Source organism: Malania oleifera, chromosome 1, assembly GCF_029873635.1.
Source record: "Malania oleifera isolate guangnan ecotype guangnan chromosome 1, ASM2987363v1, whole genome shotgun sequence".
Classification (NCBI taxonomy): Eukaryota; Viridiplantae; Streptophyta; class Magnoliopsida; order Santalales; family Ximeniaceae; genus Malania; species Malania oleifera.
Genome location: NC_080417.1, coordinates 57,382,268 through 57,406,291, shown reverse-complemented (window position 1 = coordinate 57,406,291; position 24,024 = coordinate 57,382,268). Strand labels below are relative to the sequence as shown.

The 24,024-nt window shown below is 38.3% G+C and overlaps 1 protein-coding gene across 1 annotated transcript; it reads right to left on the bottom strand.

Annotated features, from left to right (window-relative positions):
- Positions 1-22,924: 22,924 nt before the first annotated feature.
- On the bottom strand, positions 22,925-23,581 carry LOC131164818 (zinc finger protein ZAT3-like). The gene has a single exon (XM_058122349.1). It carries the CDS (start codon positions 23,579-23,581, stop codon positions 22,925-22,927), a length of 657 nt encoding a protein of 218 aa, XP_057978332.1.
- Positions 23,582-24,024: the final 443 nt, after the last annotated feature.

Sequence of the window (24,024 nt, the reverse complement as noted above, 5' to 3'; positions counted from 1 at the left end):
CTGAATTTCATATTTCATTTTCTTTTCCTCTCCTCCTCCTATTATTTAATTAATATAATTTACCGGGTCTCTACACTAAGATTTGACATTTTAAGCATATACTATTCCCCAAGCCTATTAGTCATCACAACCCCTTTTTTTGTTTATGTGGCTGACTCCATTAAATTCTCAATCCCAAAGTCTAAGGAGGAGTTTTTGGGGTTTGTTTTTGGTACCCATTTTTCTTTAACTCTTCAGACCTATTTAGGTTTCACACCTTTCCTTTTAAATGGACAATCAAATTTAATGTGCCTTTTATTTTTACATAGTACGTAGGTGGTGTAAGCATACAAATCGAAGGAGGTACTAGCATAAAATTTTGAACCTTTAACAAAGTACCCCATGTATAGGTTCTTTGTTCAATTCCATTATAAACTATACCTTTCTTATCTAAGGTCATCTTTTGAAAACCAAGAGTTTATCAAGATTTTATTTTCCCCTAGTAAATGTGTGGATGATTTTAGGTTGATCCTCTATCTTTCTTTTTAGGTCTTGAATTTTTTAAATTCTTTAAGCCTTTGCAAACAGCTTGTAATTTTAGAAATTCATCGGTCATTTTGTTTTCTTTACATTCAAGTTTAGATATTTGAAGATCTTTTGCATTATTACTCAAAATCTTGGATCTTAACTCTTTCAGCTTTTTTTCCATCATATCATTCTTGTTTTCTAATTTCATGATTTTCAAATCCTTTTCTTTTTCAACACTAATTTTTGATTCTAAATCTTTCAGTGATGCCTCATTTTTTGTTACTAATCTCTTAATTTCTAATTTCTTTTCAACCTTTTCTTTTTCCCAAGAGGTATGAGACTCTCTAAAATCTTCTAATTGTTTTGCTAAGTTTTTATTTTCATTTTCCAACATTGTTTTCTTTTTAAACATCTTTGTTAAAATTTTAAGAGCCTTAACAAATCTTTTTTGTAATTCCTTATAAGAAGGCATGTTATCATTATCAAATTCATCATAGGATTCACTACCAGAATTATCACAATATGTATCACAAAATGTATCACAATCATTTCATGAATCACTTTTGAGAATCATTATGAGAAGTAGAAGGAGTAGATTGTACCTTTTCAACGATTAATGCAACGAGGCCACAATTTTCCACTACTTGATCATTTGAGCATGACTTTTCCCAAGTGGTGGACTTCTTTCCTTTGGTCTCTCCAAATCTTCTATTGAATTCTTCCTATATCTCCTTAGCACTTTGACATGACTTGATTTCATGAAAAACATTAGTATCTAAAGCAAGAAATAGAATATTCATGGCACTAAAATTAGTTGCATTAATTTCATGTCATTCTCATTCAACTCATATTCAGATTTTGGAATTTTAACATTATCAATAATTTTCATAGGTACTAAGTTCCCTTGAGCAGTTACTCTCCAAGTCCTCAAATACATTGATTTGATTAAAATAGTCATTCTTATTTTCCACTCGGTGAAATTTTCACCATAAAACATTGGAGGTCTTGCAGAGATTTGACTTACACCGAATGGGGATACACCAAAATAAGTCATCATGATCTTTTTACAAAAACATTTAAGTCTATGTAACGAGACTTTGATACCAAATGTTAATTTAGGTGAAATCCCAAGAGGGGGGTGAATTGGGTATTTTCAAAATTACTTTGGTATTTCAATCCTTAATTTAAATCCTAACCATACAAACACAAATTCGGATACACACCGATTTCAGTATTATACAACTTAATTGATTTAGTCCGTGGATATCTCAATTAATTCAGTATTACCCAATTATTCTCACTTATTTTAGATATTGTTGGCCTTACAAAACTTAAAATCTTGTTTTTGATGATAACAAATTAGAGAAACTTAATATATTTGGTTAAGTGATGATATTTCAGGATTCAAGTATGAGAATACACGGTCAAGTGCTCACAAGGATCTTTGAAAGCTTATATTCCAAAGAAAGATGATCAAATGAAGCATGGATTCAAAGATGATCTAATAAAGCTTGAATATTATGAGAGCATGAATATTAAAGAGAACTTGCTAAAAGCTTAAAGTATATTGAAGCTTGAAGACAAGATGGAGTCAAAGAAAGACAAGCATGAGGATTTAAGTGCTTAGAATGTCAAAGTCTTAAGAAGTCTTTATGTAAGTAGTTCAAACAATATCAATATGGATGTATGAAACTCTTAGATTAATTTCTTAGACTTAGATACCTTTTAAAATACTTGGAAAATATTTGTATAAGGTCAAAAATTATTTCAAAAAGGTTAAAATTATTTTTGGAATGAAAAGCACCAAAAATAGGATTTTCCAAATGCTGTTATTTTTTCTATATACACATTGATGTGCATTTTTGTCTATCAAACACTCCTTATTTTAAAAGTGTTCAACATAAAAGTGGCGGGATTTTCTCTTAGCTTTCTTTTGATACCAAGAACGTATAATGTGGAGTTATATAGAAAAAAGTTATGGCAACTGAAGGGGGGTCGAAGTTGTCAGCAAACTAAAGTTTGTATCTACCTAGAAGACTGAAGAATTTCTTTAGAAGACTGAAGAATAAGTTCAGTCTACTGAAGAATTTGCTGGAGAAATCCTAAAGAGGCAACAACACCTTAGAACACTGAACTCCACTTCAGTCTTCTGACCCTATTTCTAGACTGAATTTTTTTATGTTTTAAGGAACATTATAAGACTGAACTCGATAGTTCAGTCGTTTGAACACTATTAACAGACATATTTTTTAAAATTTTTTAAATTCAAATTCGTATTTGTTGTGCTCCAAACTTTCTATAAACTTGGGAAACACTCCAAGCCACTTGGGGAACACGAAATAGACTTGATTTCTAATCTATAAATAACCCCCCAAGGCTAAGGATTAAATACACCAAGAAAATACAGCAATAAAGCCTTCTTGCTCTAAAATCTCCCAATTCTCTCAAAGCTCTCTTGTGCAATCAATTTCTAAAATTCACTTATGAGATTTTGTTGATTTAAAGGCCACGGTTCTTGTGTTCTTAAATGAGTTTCACAACTAAGAAAGAACCCTGGTAATATCTTTTTGAGTTTCATCTTTCCATATTGATATTTACTTTGAAATATATTAGTGTTTGAAATTGTACTAATTTGCTCTATGTGAGAGTGTTATTGTATGTAGCGATCATTACTTGTTTCTTGTAGTTCATGGATGATTCCAGGTTGTTGAATCATTGACCAAGCGTGGGGTATCGCTTGGAGAGGCATTTGCTCTAGCCTATTGAAGGAGTGACCGAGCATGGGATATCGCTTGGATAGACGTTGCTCTAGCCTATTGAAGGAGTGTGTAAGGTTTACTCCACTCGTAAAGGAGTGGTATAGTGGAATCCTTAGGTGGTTTGCCTTAGGCAAGGACGTAGGCTGGGGATAAGCCAAACCTTGTAAAAACTCTTGTCTCTCTCTCTTTCCCTTACTCTTAAAATGCCAACATACTTATAAACTGTGCGGATGTTTTAAATTTCATGATCATAAAATACCAAATAGTTTGGAAATTAAATAAAATGAAGTTTAATTTGTTTTTGGGATTGTGGAAACCAAAAGTGAGTACATTGGTTGATCAATAATTTGCGGAAACCATAAGGGAGTACGTTGATTGGTTAACACCCAAAGACTCTTTAAATAAAAGTTTATTTAAAGTCTATACTTTTGGAAAGAGTGTTGGATTTTAAAGTGTGCGTCATATTGGGAAAGCAAATTCATTAATACAAGTTTTGAATCAAATTCATAGAGTTGCATAGTATATCTTGATTGAATGTATTTTGGTTGATTGGTTTGTGAATTGATTATTCATTTAAGTTTTGTGTGATTTCTAAATCAACAAGAGGTTAAAGATTCTTAAAAAAGAATTAAAAGAAAATTTTTAATAACCCAATTCACCCCCTCTTGGGACTACAGCTTAGTTTTTCAGATATTCATATATATCAATATTAAAAACATGCATAGCAGATATAATATGAATATAAATGCAAAAATATAAAATATATATATATATATAGAGAGAGAGAGAGAGAGAGAGAGAGAGAGAAAGAAAGAGAGAGAGAGAGAGAGAGAGAGAGAGAGAGAGAGAGAGAGAGAGAGATAGAGAGAGAGAGAGAGAGAGAGGAGACACTTGATTTTTAACGAGGTTCGGCCAAACCCGGCCTACGTCCTCGCCTTGGGCAAAACCCCCAAGGATTCTACTAATCTGCTCCTTAAACCAGGACAGAGCTTCCCGTCACAGACTCGCTACTTACAAGAGGCACAACTTCCTCCTACTTTGTTGCTTACAAAAGGCACAACTTCCTCTTACTCCGTTACTTGCAAGAGGCACAACTTCTTCCTACTCCACTACTTACAAGAGGCATAACTTCCTCCTTCCCGGTTCACAACTCAAACCATCAATACAGTAGATTGATAAGATTCTTGAACACTCAAATGCTTCTACACAAGCTAATGAGTACAATAAAATTCCTAAAACACATTCATATGATATAATTTGAAGCTCAGTATGTATGTAACGATGAAATAGTTATATGAATGATAAGCTTCACAAAATTACCCTTTAATAAATATCTCCCAAAAATTGATTTCTTAAAAATAAGAATTGTGGAGATCTTAAGGTTTAATTTCAAATAAATTTAAGCAAGATTCGACAACAAGATCCTTTAAAATAATATTAAATAATGCTTGGATTTATATTCCTGCTATCAAATAATTTGTTAATATCGAATCTTTGAAGAAGTATGACTTTGGATATTTTGTTAATAACGGTGTGTCACTTCAGGATGACGACCTAGCCCACCCTCGCCCTCTTTTCACTACACCTAGGTGGAATAAATGCAACACGTCACTCGTAGGGGATGCCCCCAACAAATAATCAGTAAGGATTCATATCATAATGATTTTACAAGTTTTAGGTTAATTGTTAGCTACCTAATGCAACCCTCTTCCTTTGCTAAGCCTCGGGACAAAATAAAAAGGTAACCAATATTAGGTATCAAAGAAGAAAGGAGTCACAAAAGAAATCACAAATCTATGCCTTATGGCATATATCAAAGAAAATCAAAAGGTATCTAATAACTCCTCTCTTATTATTATTATTATTATTATTATTATTATTATTATTGTTATTATTATTATTATTATTATTATTATTATTATTATTATTATTATTATTATTAACAACAATATCCTAGGCATTTTTACCCAAACTAATATGTTGCCTATATATGCCAACCATGTCCTCAATCAAAAAAGCATTTGATAACTCCGCTCTTATTGATAAGACCTTTAATGGTTTAGAAAACTAATGTAAAAAATATCTCAGATTAAAACAAAGATTTTTCAAATTAAGATATGAGAATCTCGAATCAAAAGAAAATAATCAAGAGGAATTTGAAAGCTTTGAAATTTAGAAAGCTGGATCCAAGCTCAAAATCAAATGCTAAAAATAAATTGCAAGATTGTGAAAATCATTCAAGAACTATAATTTGAAAACAAATTGCTTTTGAGAAAGGCTAATTTTCTAAAAAGAGAGTAAGAATATTGATATACCCCAAATATATCACCTACCATAAGTTCAAAAGAAATTAAAGCCCAACATTGATGAGGGCAGTTACCACTCAAGTCAACTGCTCAGCCACAGCAATTGACGCCAATGCCATGATGACCAGAGTAATCTATGCCAATGCTATAATAATCAGAGCGATTCACGCTCGCACCATAATTCACCAATAAATGACATATCATCCTTGGGTCAAACTCCATCGCTATAAATGGGGATTCAGAGAAGAGGTTAAGGTATCTCATTCTAAACTCTACTTTACTATTACATAAAAAACCTCTCAAGCCAATCCCTGACTTAGGCATCAGAGAGATCCCCTGGAGTACACCCCAAGTCCTCCAAGCCTTACTTATTTATTTCTTTTTAGGTGATCGTGATCAGGGATTGTGAAAGTCATTCAATTTTTGGCTGCAATAGTTGGCACTGTTTATGCGAACTTGCTTCAGAGAGGTGATCATCTTGTTCTTGACCTCCGACATTCAAACAATGCCAACCACACGAAGCTCTAGCTCCAATCTTGCCGTCGAAAAGGGGTCGCCTCAATCCATTCACTCCACACCCATACAACCATCAGGGGTCACTAGAGAAGAATTCCTTGCTTTTCAAAAGAAAATAGAAGATATGTTTAACCTGCTCTTACAGCAAAAAGTCTGGAAGGCCATGCCCCCCATCAACCACAAGTGAGTCCCGACACAACCAAGAAACCAGATAAGCCAAAGGAAGGTGAGGATAAAACTTACCTCACCAAGAAGGTAGAAGATGCAAATAGCATAAGAGTTAATGAACAAAGATCAACAAAGCTGGAATAAAGGATTAAGAAAATAGACCAAATAGAGAAAATGATGAAAGAAGGCAAGACCAACCCCTTCTATGGGAAAGCATCTCTAAAGATCCTCGGAGCCGCCATTCACCAAAGAAGTGATGGAGGTTCCACTGCCGAGAAAATTCAAGATGCAATCTTTGAAAGGTACGAGGGTATGTCCGACCCAATCGACCATTTGGACACCTTCAAGGTGTATATACAATTGCAAGGCGCTCCAGACTCCATCATGTGTCGAGCTTTTGTAGCAACCCTTAAATTAGTACCGGACCCTGCGACCTGGATCGATTGGTTCCTTCTCCAAAATGAAGCAACTGTTCACCCACCACTTCCTCAGTAGTCGGAGAATCGTTAGAACATCAGCCCATCTAATGAGCATGATCTAGGGAGAAAGGGAGATGCTGAAGAAGTTCATGCATCGCTTCAATACTACGACCCTGGAGATCTGCAATCTAGACATGGGGTGGCTTTGGAAGCTCTGACCATAGCCCTTCAACTCTAAAACTTCATGTACTCTTTGGGGAAGAAGCCACTGGCTAACATAGGGGAATTAATGGACCGAGCACAGAAGTATATTAACCTTGAAGAAATGAAGGACACCAGGGGAAATCGCATCGAGCTCAAAAGACAAGGTTGTAGTCAGGAGATAGGAGAACCCCTTAGACCCACAAAGAGACAAGAGACCAGTACGCTGCTCGGCAGTTCAAAGTTAAGAGGGTAGTCAAGTAAGTTCTCCACCTATACACCTCTAAACGCACCACAATTTGATGTGTTGATGCATATAAGGAAGAAGAACTATGTCTCATGGCCTAAACCTATGCGAACCCCTTCATACAAACGCAACATGTCCAAGTTCTGTTAATTCCATAGGGATCATGGGCATGATACAGAGGAGTGTATTCAGTTAAAGAATGAGATTGAAGCCTTGATCAAAAGGGGATACCTGTCGAGATTCATAAAGAAGGAAGATCCATAAGGGGAACCTCGTGAATAGGAAAACGGGGATGAAAAGAAAGAACAAATCATAGGGGAAATCGCAGTAATCATTGGAGGAGGCAGAGACAGCGGAGGTGCTCGCAAAAGATATTCTAAGTAGATACTCTCAACGAAGAAGGGGGGACTAAGCAGCAAAAGGAATAAACAAGATGAGGTTATCACCTTTAACAGTGGAGATGAGGAAGGAGTACAACAACCACACAACGATGTGCTAGTACTCTCCCTACTGGTGGAAAATTACAAAGTAGGACGTGTATTGATAGATAACAGGAGCTCGTCCAATGTTATGTTCTGGTCGATGCTCGAAGGAATGAAGATCGACAGGGAACGACTCAAACCAATTTCAACCCCCCTGGTCGGTTTGGGTGGGGACATGGTTCATCCCATGAGAACAATCACACTATCGGTAACAATGGGAATGACCCCACAACAAGTTACTTCCCTGACGACTTCTTGGTGGTCGACCACCCATCAATATACAACATCATACTAGGCTAGCCCTTACTTAATGCGATTTGGGCCGTAACATCAACATACCACCTCAAGATGAAATTCCATACTCTGCACGAGAATGGGGTGGTCAAGGGAGACCAAGCAGTGGTTCAAAACTGCTACGTAATTGCCTAAAAAGGAAGACAGAAGCCTGGGAGACCTTAACTATAGAAGACATAAAGGTGAGGGGGGAATACCCTCAAATCAGCACGGTGGATGAAGACATTACACGCGTACCCCTAAAAGGCAACTAAGAGAGGTGCATGCAGATAAAGAGTTGCCTACCTAACACCTTGAGAGCTGAACTAAGCGAACTGTTGAGTGAATTCACAAACATGTTCGCTTGGTCGGCCAAAGATATACCGGGTATTGACCCGGCAATCATAGAGCACAAGTTGCAAATTGACCCCAACCACCGACCTATGAAATAGAAGAAGAGGAGCTTTGCGATGGAGCGAATCAAAGTAATTGATGAAGAGGTGATGAAGCTAGTGCAAGCCAAGTTCATAAGGGAGGTTAACTATTCAAAGTGGCTAAGCAACGTGGTTCTAGTAAGGAAGCCAAACGGAAAATGGAGCACCTATATAGATTTCACAGACCCGAATAAGGCATCTCCGAAGGATAGCTTCCCCCTTCCCTAAATTGATCAACGGGTGGATTCGACCTCCGGGCACGAACTTATCAACTTCATCGATGCCTACTTGGGATACAATCAAATCCCAATGCATGAAGCTGATGAAGATAAAACATCCTTTATCACTGAGAGAGGGCTATATTGTTACCGAGTAATGCCCTTCAGACTAAAAAACACAGGGGCCATGTATCAGAGATTGGTGAACAAGATATTTAAAGAACAACTCGAAAAATGATGGAAGCACATGTAGATGACATGCTGGTGAAAAGTTTAAAAGCAGAGGGGCACTGCAAAGATCCGAGGGAGACGTTTGAGCTGTTGCGCAGTTACCAAATGAAACCAAACCCTCCGAAGTGCGTGTTCGGTGTTTCAGCGGGAAAGTTTCTTAAGTTTATGATGATGCACAGAGGGATAAAAGCCAACCTGGATAAAATAAGTGTGCTACTAGAAATGGAGGCCTCGCAAATGAAGAAGGAGATCCGAATCTTGATAGGAAGGATAACCTCCCTCAGAAGATTTGTCTCTTGTGCAGGGGACAAAGGCCGACACTTCTTCAAGACACTAAGGAAGAATGGAGGATTCAAATGGGGGGAGGAGCAGAATAAAGCCTTCGAACAACTCAAATAGTATCTTGGCTCTCCACCTCTATTAACAAAGGCAGAGATGGGAGAAGACCTTTATTTGTACATAACTTCGACGGCAAATGCAGTTAGTTTAGTCCTAGTTCGAGAAGAAGGCAAGTAGCATGGACCCATATAATACACTAGCAAGGTGCTGAGTGGAGCTAAGAAGAATTACAGTACAGCTAAAAAAGTAGCCTTCTCCATCATTTGTGCCACACGAAAGTCAAGGCCGAACTTTCAGGCACACAAGGTAATTGTGCTGACCAACCTACCACTGAGGCAGATTCTTCAGCGGCCAAAGAGTTCGAGAAGGATGATGAAGTAGTCCATTGAATTGAGCGAGTTTGATGTACAATACCTACTAAGGCTTGCTGTCAAAGCCTAGGTGCTAGCCGACTTCACAGCTGAAAGACCTCCTGAGATAGCAGGAATTCAGACGTATGGACACTACACGTCGATGGGTTATCTAATGCAGTTGGAGGAGGAGCAGGGTTTATCCTCACGGCACCAAATGGTACAGAGACTCTTCAAAAATTTAAGTTGGAGTTCTCAGTGACGAACAAAGATGCTGAGTATGAAACTTTGTTAGTAGGACTATGCCTGGTAGAAGCACTAGGGGTAGAATAAATTAAGGTGTCAAGTGATTCTCAGTTGGTGGTAGATCAGGTGAAAGGAGAATTTGAGGCTAGGGATCAGAAAATGAAGAAGTGTCTAGCCAAGGCCCAAGAATATGCTAAGGCATTCATTCATTTTGATATAGAATGTGTGCCAAGAGCAGAGAATACCAAGGCTGATGCGTTCGCGAAATTAGCCTCAGCCACCAGCTCGGAATGGAGAGATGCTATTTTCCTAGAGCAAGTCAAAAAACCCTCATATGAGGAGGGCAGTGTTAACTTGTTGGATTCTGAAATCAATGAGGGGGACTGGAGGGCTCCTCTGGTGCAATACCTCCGTAGCAAATCCCTATTAGAAGACAATAAGGAGTCTCTAAAGGTGAGGAGGAAGGTAGAAAGGTACACACTCATAAACCAAGTGCTACACAGACGATCTTTAACGCTGTCATACCTTCGGTGTCTGAGTAACAAAGAATGAAAGTACACACTAAGGGAAATCCATGAAGGGGTATGTGGAAACCATCTAGTCAGAAGGGCTCTAGCTCACACGGCTCTGCAGCAAGGATTTTTCTGGCCCACAATGAGGAAGTATGCGGTCGAGCTTGTCAAACGGTGTAACAGATGCCAGCGGTGCATGGGAGTACCTCATGTGCCGTCTAATCTTCTCTCCCCTTTAACTAGTCCTTGTCCCTTAGCCCAGTGGAGACTAGACATCTTGGGACCTCTACCTCCAACCACCGACCAAAGGAAGTTCCTATTGGTGGCAATTGATTACTTTACTAAGTGGGTAGAGGTCGAAGCCCTGGCCCACATAACCAAGAGAACATCATACTATTCGTTTGGAGATCGTTGGTTTGTCTATTTGGAATCCCTTTGGCCATAGTCACTGACCACGGAAGACAGTTCAATAATGAGTGCTTCAAAAAATTCTGTTCTGACTTATTCATTAAACTCCTGTTTGTATCAATGGCACATCCCCAAAGTAATGACCAGGTGGAAAACATGAACTGAATGATATTATACAGCTTAAGGACATGGCTCGAGTCTATGCACGGTAGGTGGATAGAAGAGCTCACCTCCATCATCTGGGCATACCACACTACCTAACGAGCGGCGATAGGGGAAACCCCATTTATGCTCGCATTTGGTGTAGAAGTCATCATCCCCGCAGAAGTGGGGATCCCCTCTTGGTGAAGGCAATACTTTAATGAGCAAAACAATAGTGAAGAGCTCAGGGCAGAAATAGACTTGCTAGAAGAGAGACAGGAGCAAGCAAGCCTCTTGAGCGTTTCGTACAATGAAGTAGTAAAGTTCCAAATACAACAGTTGTACTATCAATAAACTCAAAAATGCATTACAGCATGTTGAATAAAACTACAGATGAAATTATTTCAGCAGATCAGCTTGCCTTGCTCCCCTCTCCAGCTTCCTCTTCCTCCCCCTTGTCCTCTTTGTCCATCTCTTCCACAAAGTCGGGACTCTCACGACCATACCCATGTGAACACACGCCATCCAAGGGAAGGTTAGGACGAATAGTCCTCACCTGCTCTCGGCACCTCCTAAATCCTACTCGATAAGTTTTGGCGGTGTCCATGACGAACCACACTGAATCCTTATACTCCCTTACTGCAACTCGGGCAGCATCAACAATAGCAACCGCCGCAGCAGCAGGAACCTCCTCCCTTCGGATCCGTTCGATCTCCACATGAAGGGCCTGCTCGTGGATATTGGCATCTCGGAGCTCGTTCTGGCAACAACATAATTTTCCCTGGCGTCCAAGGTTTGTCGATACATCTCAGTAACCTTCTCTTCCTATGCCAAGGCCATTGTCGCTAGTTAAGAACAAAGAAAATGGGAAGAATAGTTTTTTCTTTTAAAAAAAAAACTAGCAAGAAAAAGGAGAACACGGTCGAAAGGCATAAATTAAATAGATACCTAGTATGTGGTGTGCCGAATCTTCGCCGAAAGGATGTCTGGTAGAGAACACTAGGCTTGCACAAAATCTTCCACATGGACTACCCTGCGTAGCGCGGAAGCAAAATGGGTCGGCTCATGGAAAATAGCCTCATTAAAAACCGTAGGGACATGGGGTGTGCTGCTGTAACGTTCTCCGCAGTGGGAGCCTCACTGTCGCCTACAGCAGCCGCTTCTCTTTGAGATGACTCTCCTTCGATCTCCCTTCTCTTCTTCTTACTCCTACTCGCCCTTTGCTTTTTGGCTTCCCCCGTGAGAGATTCATACTTGTTAAAATATGTATCTGCAAAGGTAGAAAAGGAGGCAAGTTACCAAGAATAGTATAAATATTTGGATATATATATATATATATATATATATTGAGATCAAAGAAAAGATAAGACTTGGGGAAACGGGGTGATCCCCCACTGCACAAGGACTCGCTCCTTGAGCAGCTCCTTATGAGGGACGATCCCCTGCTGACCAAGGGTTCGCAGCTCTTTCAGGATGACCTGCTTGCCGGGAGAGAGCATCGGAGAAATATGACGCACCCGACACTGCAAAAAAATAAGGTTATTAGTGACAGTTTTGAACTATTTGTTATAGCTGCCGTTACTAATACTTATTAGTGACGAATTTTTGAAACCGTCACTAAAAAACCTTGTCCGTCACTATAAATTCTAAACCGGTTCGATAAAAAATCGTCACTAATGCTCTGAAAACCGTCACTAATACTCTAAAACCGTCACTAATACTCTAAAACCGTCACTAATACTCTAAAACCGTCACTAATGCTCTGAAAACCTTCACTAAAACTCTTTAAAAAAAAAAAAAAAGACAATTATTAGTGACAGTTTCGAAACCTTCGCTAATGCTTAAATTGAACAATTAGTAGTTACGGTTTTAAAATTGTCACTAATAATTTTAAATTAATTTTTTTCAATTATTAATTTCTGTAAAAATTTGTAATTACATTTTCATATACGTAACATTAAACCATAATTGCTAAAAAATTAATAAATTATTCAAAATTTAAATTTAAATAAAAATACAAATATATTATACAAATTCAAATTCAAATACAAATATATTATACAAATTCAAATTTAAATACAAATACATTATATAAATTCAAAATTCAAATTCAAATTTAAATAAAAATACAAATATATTATACAAATTCAAATTCAAATACAAATATATTATATAAATTCAAATTTAAATTAGAAAATTAGTAGTGATGGTGATGCGAGCTTCGACAGTGAGAGACCATGGTAGCATGGGCAGCTATGGCTTGCTGCAGCGTCATCCTCGAGGGCGAAGTTCTCAAACAATAAGGCTCAATCTGTATTCTAGGGCCCAACTTCAGAATCCTCGATCTTGATGGTGATGGAGCAGACGACGAGGTCATAGAGGGTGATGAAGGACAATGAGGTCTCGGATGACAGAGAAGGACGACGAGGCTGTGGATGGTGGTGGCTGCATCAACGATTCTTTATCAAGTTTACTCGGAGTTTCTTTTCAAAATTGATTTGAAATGCGATAAGCCTGCCCATGTAAACAAAATGAATTTTAGTCTTTCATCTGATAGGTTGTCACTTATAGTTAAGGTATGATTTAAATATTAATTTTATTTCTTTTGAATCTTGATGCCCTTATTGTGGACGCAATATTAATGACCGCAAGAAGGGCATCAAGATTCAAGCGAAATAAAACTAATATTTAAATCATACCTTAACTATAAGCGATAACCTATCAGATGAAAGACTAAAATTCATTTTGTCTACATGGGTAGACTTATCGCATTTCAAATCAATTTTGGAAAGAAACTCAGGGTAAACTAGATAAAGAATTGTTGATGCAGCCACCACCATCCACCCCACTATAATAGTACCTGAACCTCTCGATTCTTACCTCCATGTCTATCATAAACTCCAAAGAATAAAGTAGAAGCATCCAGAACAGGATATGCAGCATGCTAGCAAATCAAACATTCATAGTCAATAACAAAATATTCATACTATTAGTTAAGACCTTTAACATGAAAGTTCGAAGTCTCAAGTCATAATCAGGATATCCCTTTTAGGATAACAAGAAAAAAAATTAATATAATAAATGCAAGAACTATGTTGTAGGTAGTCTATTTATGCATTAGTTTGCATATTTGTAAACCCTAGCATGGATTAGTTCATCTATGTAGAAGGAATCAACCCTTTAGTTAGACAATTTTTCACACTTATTCATAAATAGGGCTGATTTTTTGGGCAACTATTTTAGAAACCGGTTAAAAAAAGCTTTATCTAAACCTCATTCATCTAAATAAAATAAAATAATAAATAATAAATAATAAATAATATTATTTTAGGGTGCCCGAAGTTTGACCTCTATAAAGGAAATGTCCCTAAGCTTAGTTATTAGCTGCAAAATTTAACAACCAACTCCTTTTCTGACTATTATTTTTCTTTATCTTAAATGTTGTTAATAAATATGCTTATTAAAGCATTGTAACACTTGAAGCTATGTATCCACTTGATAGTCATTTACTTTTTGTCTCATTAAATCATGATAATAGTTGAAATTGTCAGACTCCTTAAGTTACTTTACGGATTATTCATTATTCGTGATAACTTCATTAAAAGAAGATTGTCATAATCTAATAACAATTATTTATATTACAAATGATATCGATACTCTCAGAATAAATATATTAACAATTATCTAAAAATTTTACTTTTGCAAAACTCTACAAAAGTTAAAATTTTGATCATAATAAGGGAATTGGGCAAAACACAAAAATCACGTTATACATGCGATATGGAGGATAATGTTAGAACTACAACTTCAATTTTTATAAAATATTATCACTTGACTACAACCCGTTCTTCATCAATAAAAGTGCTCAAAATTTTTTTTTGGAAACAAAACATATGAGACTGCTCACGACCAAGAGCTTCTAAACTTATATTCAGTCCATGTCAATCAAAATCGTTATTAAAATTTGATTAGTTGCTAAAAAATTATCATAACATACATCCATTAATTCAAAATGTTAAAATAGAAAAAAAAAAATTAATTTTTTTCATGCTCACAACTATGGATGATTTTAGGGAATTGGCTCAAATATTAATTGCCAAATTTCTTATAACAAGCTAATCATCAATAATAATATCCTAATTAATTCACAAGTACATGAACATTAAATTAAATAAATATAAAAGATGTTTACCTTACACCATTAAGTCCATGAGAAAGATTTTTTTTTTTTAAGCTTAAAAACATTCCCCCATGAATTAAATATATATATAAATGAAATCCAAAATATAAATTCTAATTGTTGAAAAATAACCTAAAATAAGTAAGAACTCCAAATTATAAATTGTTGAAAACAATTATTTATTTAAATTATTAAATATATGATATATAATGAATACATATTTATAATATATAAATTTGATTTGATTAATCATGGTTATTGAATGGGTAGAATTGAAACCAAACCATTTGCCCAAAAATTAAAAGTTTAAAACCAAGGTTGTGCAGGTGTTGAGACAGACAGTAGAGCTTCTCATTGTATCTTGGAGGCAACCTTCTGCACCATTCTCACTTATAGGGGGTGCAAATCCTCTTAAAGATCACATAGTCAATGTCTCTCCCAGCTCTATTCCAACTATGTTGTTGTTATTTTCCTGTCATTTTAATTTCTTTTCAACAGCACTAACCATTAAAACATGGAAGCATGAGTTACTGGGATTCTATACCTTATGATATTTGAAAGATCAGCTTTAGGAATAGTCTCAAAAGTCATAATCCCATCTAATATTAGTCTAAGAAAACAATTTGTCCCCAACTAGGCATGATAGAAAATTAATAGTATAGATAATCAAAGGAAAGACGGGATAATTGAAGACCCTTTCTTCATAAATATGTGCAAAATAATGATATTCATTAAAGCAAAACACTATGAAAGGACTGCAAACGTAACGACCCAAAACACCCAATACATAAATTTACAAGACCCACATAAAATCAAACAAAATTTAAGCTTAAATTAAAAACATAAACAAAATAAAAGTAAAACATTTACCTAGAAGAAGAGACAGAGGAAGGATCGGGGGGGTTGCAACCCATAAAGGAACTGATTTTGGAAGTGAGCAGAATGAGGACGCAGAGAGTACACAAACCCAGAAAAAGCTTCGCTTTGGATGCAGTGACCATTTGATGGAACCGGCGAAGGAGAAGAGGTGACTAGCAAACATAAGTGCCTCTGTTTGTGGCCTTCTCCTTCACCAGAGAGTACATAGCATTGTGGTTACTATCAGCTGAGACGGCGCCGCGGATCGAGATGAGGGTCTTCATGGAAAGTCCAATCAATGGACGGTGGCGATTGGAGAGGGTATCATCGGGAGGGCAATGATCGAGCGGAGCAACATCTCAGCATGGGAGGAAGATCGTAAACGACAAGGGGGCATCGGATAATATTGTTACGTCATGGTTACTGTCGTAATCACGCAAGCAGAGAACATTGAGAGGGAGGGGCGAGGTCTGAACCCTAAACCCCTTGTTGGTGTGAAGGTGGATGGTGTGGAGGTGGAAAGCAGAAGGACCTCCGAGCTAGTGGTGGAGCTACCACCAAGAGAGAAGCAGAGGGCACAGGTGAGTGGCTTGCGGGTGAGGGAGAGAGCAGAAGAAATTTGGGAAGAAAAAGAGACCGCATGAGGGAGGAATCCGGAGGAGCAGAATGAAATTTGGGGAAAGTGTGGAAATTTAAGATTTCGAGCATGAGTGACAGTTTCAAAACTGTCACTAATACTTTTAACTAATTTTTTTCTAATAATTTTAAAATAAAAAACTATTAGTGACGGTTTCGAACCGTCACTAATACCCCATTATTAGTGACAGTTCTCCCAAACCGTCACTAATACTCTTAACTATATTTTTTAAAAATATTTTTTAAATTAAAATCTATTAGTGACGGTTTCAAAACCGTCACTAATACCACATTATTAGTGACGGTTCTCCCAAACTGTCACTAATACTCTTAACTAAATTTTTTTAAAATATTTTCTAAATAAAAAACTATTAGTGACAGTTTTGAAACAGTCACTAATACCCCATTATTAGTGACGGTTCTCCCAAATCGTCACTAATACTCTTAACTATATTTTTTAAAAATATTTTTTAAATAAAAGCACTATTAGTGACGGTTCTCCCAAACCATCAATAATACTCTTAACTAAATTTTTTAAAAATATTTTTTAAATAAAAAACTATTAGTGACGGTTTCAAAACCGTCACTAATACTCTTAACTATATTTTTTAAATAAAAAACTATTAGTGATAGTTTTGAAACCGTCACTAATACTCTTAACTAATTTTTAAAAAATATTTTTTAAATAAAAACACTATTAGTGACGGTTTCAAACTGTCACTAATACCCAATTATTAGTGACAGATCTCCTAATCCATCACTAATAGCCTTAACTAAATTTTTTATACATATTCATAAATATTAGTAGTGACGGTTTGTTAGTCGTCACTAATAAGAGACTTTTAGTGACGAATTTAGTCCATCACTAATACCCTAGAATCGTCACTAATATTTTCTCAAAAAAAATTTCGCGTGAAAATCGTTTACCATGCTATTTTTAGTGACGAAAGTATTAGTGACGGCTGCTAAACAGTTACTAATGCTTACACTATTAGTGACGGTTCACAAAAACCGTCACAAATACCATCTTTTAGTGACGATTTTAAAACCGTCACTAATACTTTCGTTATTAAAAACCAGTATTTTTGTAGTGCGAGTTAAAAAAAAAAAAAGGAAACAGGTGAGCAACAGGTACCCTACACACAGCCCCTGCATACATAATAAATGAATAAAAAGGAGAGAACATCACCATCAAGGGGAGCAGACCATACGCAAGAGCCGATATAATTCAACTCCCCATATACGAAGAAGTACCTGGACTTCCAATTGTGTATGGAAGAACTACCCAGAGTAAAGAGTTTGTAGTCGGGTAAAGAGTTGAAGTAGTACAGTTCTTTCTTTATAGAGTGTGTCTTCATCTGGAAGCAACTTCGAAAGAGAGGCACCATAGGCTGATAACCTTGTCTGAGCAGGGGGAACAACAACCACACCAGGGAAAGGTAGGAGTTCGGAACAAGCTGTGAGGGGGCTATGCGATAAAAACGTAGTACATCATAAATAAAAGGGGGAAAAGGAAGTCTAAGACCTAAGTTCAGGTAGTCCATCTACAAACATAGCTCACTGGGCCTGGGATCAAGGGCCAACTCCGAGCTGCTGGGCAACCTAACACTAATGTTTGCGGCGATAGAAAAAAAGTACCGAACATTTTGAATGTCAGAGGAGGATAGATCGCACCGAGCACTCCTTACTGTGATCGGAGCCCTGACTAGGTGTGTTGAAGACTCCATGACAAAATTGAAAGGTAGAGGAAATGAAGCAAAAAGTTTATGCAAACGGATCAAACAGGTGAGCTTCCCACAAAAACAAGGAAGACACTGTGCCAAAAGGATCAAACAGACAAACTTTGCATAAAAACAAGACAAACACTATGCAAAAAACAGACCAAAAAGGTAAACTTCTAATAAGAACAACGAAAAACATGAAGAACAAGACAAACATACAATAAAGCGGAGAAAAACAACCAAGGAGAGGGTAGTAGGAGAGCGTATCTAGAGCAAAGAAGGGACCCTTTTGTGGAATGAGAAGCAAATGAAGGAGCCCATGCCTTTATAGAGAAAAACCTGCATGGATCCTTGAGGAAGTTAGCATCTCAAGGAGGCGAGAATGCAGAAACAGGGTGTGCATATCAAGGGAAAAAATATGAAAAATCCCCATACACATGCTGACGTGGTGCTAATTCCAAGAATTTGTGAATCCCCAAGGTATGGCCGATTTAACATGCACTTATTACACTTTTGTAAGGTGGCAGATGTCGCGAAAAGACTGCAACGTCACTTTGAAAGAAGTTAAACTAACAGCCTCATAAATGAGCACAGCTCACTACACAGAAAATGCCCAATTGAGGGGCATAGCTCGTGTGGCCACCCCACGACTCATTAGGCAGATAAGGCCCAACTAACGAGCACAGCTCGTAAGGCCACCCAAACGCCCAACAAATGAGCATGACTCATTAGGCAGATAAAGCCCAACTAACGAGCACAGCTCGTGAGGCCACCTAACCGCCCAACAAATGAGCACGACTCATTAGGAAAATAAGGCCCAACTAACGAGCACAGCTCGTGAGGCCACCCAACCGCCTAACAATTAAGCACGACTCATTAGGCAACCCGATCACCCAACAGATGAGCACCGCTCATTAGGGGGCTAAAATGCCCTGAAAACCTTGCTCGGAAAAAAGCTTCAGAGCAACAGCTCGAAAAAATTACTTTTGAGAGCAGCTCGGTAAAAACTTGCTCGGTAAACAGCCTCAGAGCAACAACTTAGCAAAATTGCTCTTGAGAGTAGCTCAGTAAAGATCTGCTCGGCAAACAGCCTCGGATCAATAGATCGACAAAATTGCTCCTAAGAGCAACTTGGAAAAAACCTGCTCGGCAAAAGCCTCAGAGCAACAACTCAACAAAAATAGCTTCTGAGAGCAGCTCGGCAAAAACCTGCTCGGTAAAAAGCCTCAGAGCAATAGTTTGGCAAAACTGCTCTTGAGAGCATTTGGGCAAAAACCTGCTCAGCAAAAATCGTCAGAGCAACAGCTCGGCAAAACTGCTCCTAAGAGCAGCTCAGCAAAAACCTGCTCGGTAAAAAGCCTCGGAGCAATAGCTCGGTAAAAATGCTCCTAAGAGCACTTGGGCAAAAAACCTGCTCGACAAAAAGTATCGAAGCAATAGCTCGGCAAAACTGCTCCTGAGAAAAGCTCGGCAAAAACCTGCTCGTCAAAAAGCCTCAGAGCAACAACTCGGAAAAAATTGCTCCTGAGAGTAGCTCAGCAAAAACCTACTCGGCAAAAAGCTTCGAAGCAGCGGCTCGGCAAAACTGCTCCTGAGAGCACCTCGGTAAAAACTTGCTCGGCAAAAAGCCTCGAAGCAACAGCTCAGCAAAACTGCTCCTAAGAGCAGCTCGGTAAAAACCTACTCGGTAAAATTCCTCGAAGCAACAGCTCTACAACATTGCTCTTGAGAACAGCTCAATAAAAACCTACTTGGTAAAAAGCCTCAGAGCAACAGCTCGGCAAAAATTTCTCCTCAGAGCAGCTCAGCAAAAAGCCTTGGAGCAACAGCTCGGCAAAAATTGCTCTAGAGAGCATCTCGGCAAAAATTTGCTCAGCAAAAATGGCTCGAGCAGCAGCTCAGCAAAGGCTAGCTCATAAAATGCCTCGCAGTGCCAGCTCGATTAAAGTGTTGTGAAGAAAAGCTCGACAAAATCGGCTCAATAAAGGAGCCTCGAAGCACCACGAGAGGTTGCTCGGCAATGGCCAGGGTGAACAAAATTTCCCCATTAGGGGGGCTTGGCAGAATCTGGTCAGGACAATCTTCCCGGCACCAATGAGCAAACTGAGTCGCTTAGAGATGCTTGCCTGGTACAGGTCCTTGAGAAGGGCAGTTTGGAGGTAATCAGCTCGGCGTAAGTTGCGCGTTACTACGGTGCAGATCACCTAAACACTGTTGGGGCTGACTCGATAAGCCATCCGAACCCCATTTGCGGCTCAGATAAGTCGTCTCCCCCTTGATCGGCTCACAAACACCGCACCACACCCTCCTCGGCTCAGCAAACCGTTCGAAACCCACCGTTTGCTTGGGTCAGGTGAACTGGGTTGGAGTTACCCAGTCGAGCAGTAGAGACTTAACACGACAACTTTCAAAATTCCTTTTAGAAATTTGAAACTAAGGGGGGACAACTGATGTGGCCAAAATATATCAATTTATAATAGAAAGTCAACGCCTAGTCATCACTCCCCAAGTCAGACCTTCTGGCGAGAGTAATCAACTCCAACCCAATAAAGACGAGGAGAGATCCACACTGGTGCCTTAAACGGCCGGAGTGATACACGCGGACACTTTATGACCTGAGAGCGATTCACGCATCCGAGCCATAAAAACAATCCAACTTAAGGGTCAACTCTAGCCCCCATAAGAAGGGACGCGGGGAAGAGGCCAAGGTAGGTCATTCGACACCCATTCTTACTATTACATTTAGCTTCTCTAAAGCATTTCCTTTACTTAGACTGCCTTTTATTGATCATTTTCAATAGTCATGAAAGCTTACAATCAAGTTATTGATCATTTTCAATAGTCATGAAAGCTTGTTTTTTAAACCATGTACACAAAGGCCTTTAGACATCCAAGCGATAGATTCATCCAGATATTTTTTAAGAAAATGTGTATTATCTCTTATTAGATGCAATTTTCGTAAGATAATTGGGTATCATTGTCACTGAAGATCATATGTGTTGGCCTAATAAGGTTTAATCTCATTTTAATGATAACAAATTAAGGTCACTAAGTGTGTTTTTTAAGTTAAGTTTCAAGACTCAAGTAATTAATGACTAAAATATGTTTTCCAAGTTAACAAAAACAACACTAAGTGGTTAGGCGACTGATGATTTTGCATCAGACGACTGATATGCTACTCCTAGTGTTAGTGGCCCTATTAGTGATGATTTGAATATTTCAAGACTCAAGTAATTAATGACTAAAATATGTTTTCCAAGTTAACAAAAACAACACTAAGTGGTTAGGCGACTGATGATTTTGCATCAGACGACTGATATGCTACTCCTAGTGTTAGTGGCCCTATTAGTGATGATTTGAATAGTGATGATTTTGAGTGGAGAAACGGTCTTAAACTTTTAGTGATGACATAAAACTTCATTATTAAGTCACAGTTTTAGAATTTACACACTTTTAATGATAAAAAATTAAGGTCACTAAGTGTGTTTTTAAGTTAAGTTTCAAGACTCAAGTGATTAATGACTAAAATATGTTTTCCAAGTTAACAAAAACAACACTAAGTGGTTAGGCGACTGATGATTTTGCATCAGACGATTGATATGCTACTCCTAGTGTTAGTGGCCCTATTAGTGACGATTTGAATAGTGATGATTTTGAGTGGAGAAACGGTCTTAAACTTTTAGTGATGGCATAAAACTTGCACTTGATGAAAACTTTTAAGGTTTGAAGTAACAAATTCAATTTTTAATAGGGAGGATAAAAAATAAATATTATTATCAATGGTGTTAAACTTTTAGTGATGGCATAAAACGTCATTATTAAATCACAGTTTTAGAATTTACGCACTTAAGTTTATGCAATAAATAAATACAATTATGTGGATGTCACTAAAAAGCAAAAATAAAAAAAGACATAATTTAATTTTAAAGAAAGCACGCAGATATATAATTTATTTAGTTGGATGAAATCAATCCACTTAAACCTGGCTTATGTCATTAACATTAATCTCTCTCTCTCTCTCTCACGCACACACCAGACATACTCGTCCCCTTTCTAAATTATGGAATTAAAAAATCATTGAAATTGTAGAGATTTTAGTAAATGGAGAGTTGATGGATCATGCATTTATGATGCAGGGTAAAAAATGGATAATATTAATCGAAGAAGTTACAGGTGAAAATTAACATTATTAACATTAGGTATTGATAACTTTTAAATATTAATTATATTACTAAAAAATATTATATTTTTCTTTTTTTAAGGAGATCAAACTCCAGCTCTTCTGACGCCCACTGTACAATTATTGGGAAACACAAGCAAGCAAAGGAAACCAATCATTAAGAAACAGACAAGAAATTAAACTTCCAAATATTTCAGATCCATAAATCACAATTTGAAAAAAAAAGAGAGAGAAACACGATCCCCACCCCATACAGAGTACGTAGCAACATACTAGCAAGGGTGCTCCCATAATCCACGACAGATCTAGAACTCACACCACCCTACAAAATCTAACATCCCCCCACACCCCCCCGCCCCTCCCACCCTTTTTCCTCCAGAAATCATCACCTGTTCTACTTCCCCCAGCCATGCACGTCCACTTACGTACTGTACTTCCAGAAATTCAAACTACTGATCGGGAAAAAAAAAAAAAAAAATTAAAAACGGACGATGAAGGCAGTTAAACCAAGAACAATACACGGAGTCATGCATGCATGCCTGCATCCATCCATCCATCCACGCATGGAATCATGCATGCATGCATGTGTGAATCACTCATCGTCACCATCCTCATCGCTGTCCGGAGGCGCAGGCATGTTAAGATCAATGGCAAAAGCAGCCACAGAAGAAGAAGCAGGATCATCAGAAGGGAGGCCTTGGTCCAAATAGTCATCATGAGGCTGCAGGTTCAAATCAAAGTCCAAACCCTTCCTTGGATCAGCAGTTGTGCTCGACGGCCTTGCACCACCAGACTCATACGTATGCTGTTGCTTCTCCATCGCGCTCTTCACTTGCGCCGCCAACTTCAATAGATAACCCGCCACCTCTTGATCGCCGCCCCGTGCCGCCTGCCCAACATTCTCCGGCGACCCTTCTCGGTTGAAAGTGGGCGGCGGGTGCACCCCCCGCCACTGCCGGTCCGGGTGGCTCCGCATGTGCCCGAACAGCGCCTTCCACGAAGCGAACTGCTTCCCGCACACGCTGCAGGGGCTCGCCACGTCCGGCGCATCGAACTTTGGCTTCGCCGACGAACCGCTGGGTCCTCCGGCCGCAGCCTCCGAGTCTGTACGGCCCCTCTTCCTCTTCGTGGACTGCTCCGGTTGATTTGAAGTGGATCCGCTGTCGCTGCCGTTGGTGTTCTCGGGCTGTCCGTTGGGGTCTAGGCCGGAGGGAGACTTGCCGGGGGAGCCACCAGAGGGGTTATCCATCATGCAAGATGGTGAAATGGGCAGAGAGATCGAAGGAGAATTATTGTAATCGTAATTGTAATTGTGTCATGTACAGTATAAATTATTGTAATGTTTATCAGGCCAAAAAAGGACAACAGAATTTCGCACGAGTTTCAATCTGGATGACACTAGGGGTTTATATAGACGCTGCCATTGGCAGTTATTTCCGTTGGAAAGAAAGGTTACAACCCCTGGCGAAGCAATGCTTCGATTCGGGGGGAGACGGATTCACTATTTCTTTTTACTAAACTGTCCTTCATTATTAAGATATTAGGACAAATACGCCCTTGTTGGCAGTTAAAATTATAAATTAACCCATGGCTTACCAATTATTCAAGTTAAAATATTTGAAAATTGGTCCCAATGAAATGTTATGATATTTTTTATTTTCTTTGGGCAGGTGGGATCAGGGCCGGCTCTTT

Excerpts from the sequence above, each read along its gene's own strand:
- LOC131164818 (XM_058122349.1), bottom strand. The coding sequence starts at position 23,581 with ATGGATAACCCCTCTGGTGGCTCCCCCGGCAAGTCTCCCTCCGGCCTA.